Source organism: Galeopterus variegatus, unplaced genomic scaffold, assembly GCF_000696425.1.
Source record: "Galeopterus variegatus unplaced genomic scaffold, G_variegatus-3.0.2 Scaffold2642, whole genome shotgun sequence".
Lineage (NCBI taxonomy): Eukaryota > Metazoa > Chordata > Mammalia > Dermoptera > Cynocephalidae > Galeopterus > Galeopterus variegatus.
In genome coordinates, this window is record NW_007728753.1 from 15068 (window position 1) to 18301 (window position 3234).

A 3234-nucleotide genomic window follows, 5' to 3' on the forward strand; every position below is an offset into this window, starting at 1 on the left:
ACCACAGCTTAAACCTAAGAAGAAACAGGCCATCCATGAGGAAAGGTTTAAAGCATGCAGTGGCAAAATACAGACACACACACACACACACACACACACACACACACACACACACACACAAGGCAGTCCCTGCTCTTCAAACAGAGTGCTCATAGTTGCTAACTGTTGATTAATACATAGGGAGGGTGTCTCAGGTCCACAACAGCTACAAGCTAAATAGAAGACAGATGTGCTCAACACATTGAAGCTGGTCTCTACATGCAAAACTTTGAGTAGATGGAGACGTTCTTTTTCTTTAATATCTGCTCTCCCTGGACTCATTCATTCACACATTAGATTCTCTGCCTGTGTGTGCCTCTTGTACCCTCAGCTTTGTATTGTGTCTTGAAACTGGAGACCAACTCTTGTAATTTCTTCCTGCTCTAGCTCATACTCACGAGAGTAATTTCTTCCTGCTCAAGCTATACTCATATATAGGAATCTGAATAAATGTTCAGGCTTATTATTTTGTATGACCTTTGAAAAAAGGCTTAAAGTCAGTCTTTAAATGCCTCAAGCATGAAGCAAATGACACCAGAAAGGACAAAGTTTAAAAATTTATGGATCTCCCCTTAATCAGCAAATCAACATCACAGGATAAAGTCTCCTTTAAGAATTAGGAAAAGAGTGCCTTGCAGCCTAGAAACATTTCAATATTTTTTTCAGTCCCTGCAATTAATATTTATATTTGGATGGCTTGAAATGTAATGTCTTCATGTTGTTTAAAGAGAGCATAAACTAACTACTCTTGGATAGCTCCTTTAAGGGGAAAGAAAGAAGCTAAGATTTTAACAGTAGATTGGAATCTTTAACACCATTTCTTTTAGTCTTCTACTGAATATAGTCACTCTTCATAATTGTATTAAAGTTATAGTATAAAAAATACATATAAAAATGGCAGTTCTAACTCTAAAACTGGCAGATAATTTGTTTCTTTCAAATAGGGCTTGCCTTTATCTATGCCATTTTTGACAATTCAATAATTTATCTAATAGTTCATCAATATACTATTTTATCTCATTGATTTTATGTTCCTTGATATAGAGGTCATGTCTTATAGGTTATTTTTTAGTATAATATAGGATACATTGTAGGTACCCCAAACATACAAAAGACTAGACTTATTGTCATCAAAAATTAAAAAGAAACAGTAAAAGTAAGTGCGAATGTTAAGTATTTTTGAACAAAATCTAGGAAGAGTTTGACAAAATTCAACATATTTTATTAAAATTAAAGCTTTCAAAACACGAATAGGCAGCATAATATCATGAAAAGGGTACTGAGTTAAAAGTCAGAAATTCTAATTTCAAATATTCCATATGTGATACTAATTACCAATCTTTTTACTCCAGATATTTGATCTTTAAAACAAGAAAAAATGATCCATGATCTGCTTTACTCATGAGCTGGTTGAGATGTGATACTGTGTGAGACAGATTTTGTAAAATATAAAACACTCAATAAGCACAGGATAGTGTTTCTCAGAGTTTCCTCTACATATAGAAGTATAAGTCAGCATTAGAAGCAACATTTATTTACAAAGTCTTCTTAATGCAACATCATAAAATGGTCACTTATTATTTTATTTGTTCATTTATTCAACAAATATTTATTAATTTACATACTGGTTCTTCGAAAATCTGAGTCACTGTGTTCATATCTGCAGTTGTCTGCCCACTTTTGGGCATTTGCTGCTGCTGCACTGCTCCATCTCTAAAACAAGGAGGGGAAAAAAAAAGATATACACTTAGTGACTCACACCTCAAAGGTACATAAGCTTTATAATCAGATTGATAGGTTTATCTATATCATTTAAAAATTTCTATACAGGCACCTTCTGATTTTCATTACAATCAAAAATACATTTTTTGATGCGCCTTTTTCTGCTCCACAAAATAATATAGTTAGTATGTTTACTTTAAATAACTTTAAATAATTAAAAAATCTAAGATAAGTTAATGCTGTAATTATTTATGATAGCACAGCAGGAACATCTGAAGATGTTTTGCAATGGTCCTACTCTAAATATAGATAAACGTGGTGGTATTAAGATTATTTTTCCAATAGAAATGAGCTGGGGCTACTTCATTCCTGGTTCCTTCCCCCCTCAATACATCTGAGAGACATGTGAACTTCATAAGCCGTAATGTTATTAAAAGATGTTAGTTGCCAGCTGCCTGCTCTTAGCACAGCTGGCTCAAGCCACTTTCCTCATATCACTGCCTCTTACCATCTTTAGCATGTTGCTGGCACTTGGAGAGACTGCTTTCCTTAGTTCATTGTGTTTATTTACAATCTCTGATTGTACTTGGCTTAGAGTGGTTAACAAAGCAGGAAAATCTGAATCCTAAAAAAAAATAAAATTAGAATTAATTTTAGTATATTTCAAAATTAAGTATAATATGAATAAGTCATTTCAAGGGAAAAGAGATCATTTTTTTTTTAAGTGTTCAGTTTAAGCCAATTGGTAAACACTGCCAATAAATCTGAGCCCAAGCTATGGCTTTTAAATAGAGAAGTAGTAGATTGAAGCTTTGAGAATTGGATATAATTTATGGCATCACAAATTAAAAACTCCTTTGAGGCCCCAAAGGCCAATTTCTGGTGTTAAGAGAGGTCTCAATGTGATTTTTCTAGATATATGAGTGATAATATCTTATAGTGACAAAGGTACACCATTAGAACCATTGAGACATTCATTCTCAATTAAGCTCCTGCTTAATTGAGTGGTAAGGATGGGGGCGGGGCACATGATTCATCCTAGACTTTCAGGTAGGTTTCCACTTGACACAGTGTCTAGTATCTGGAGAAAGAGTGCTTAGGCCCAGTGCAAGTGCATGTGTTGCTTTCAGTACTCTAGTAAAACAGTCTTATGTATTATGTAGCAAATTTCATGAGATAACTCAAAAGATAGTTTTACTGCATGAAAAAAAGAATCTCCAAGGCAATTTGAAGGGAGTGAAGTCATTCAACTAATGGAATATTGCTGACTTTGTTTCTATTAACACAGCTGTAACTGCTAAATTATTGTCAGGTGCTGATATTTTCCATTTATATTTTAGTGTGTGTGTGGGTCTGAAGAGTAGAGTGGAGTTGTGTAAATTGTTGGCACAAAAGAGAAGAGCAATTTGTTTATCTAAATTTACTCAAGAATGTGATGTTTTATAGGGATGAGCAAGATTTTGAGTTACAAAT

General features: G+C 33.8%; 1 protein-coding gene across 1 annotated transcript in view; it reads right to left on the bottom strand.

The window, feature by feature from the left end:
• The window catches only part of CRISP3 (cysteine-rich secretory protein 3), a 12891-nt gene that overhangs the window by 6302 nt on the left and 3355 nt on the right, over nt 1–3234 (bottom strand). Inside the window, exons 2-3 of the mRNA XM_008582494.1 lie at nt 2270–2386; nt 1665–1752 (exon numbers count right to left, since the gene is read on the bottom strand). Coding sequence (XP_008580716.1) covers nt 1665–1752; nt 2270–2386 — 205 coding nt within the window. The remainder of the gene's footprint in view (nt 1–1664; nt 1753–2269; nt 2387–3234) is intronic.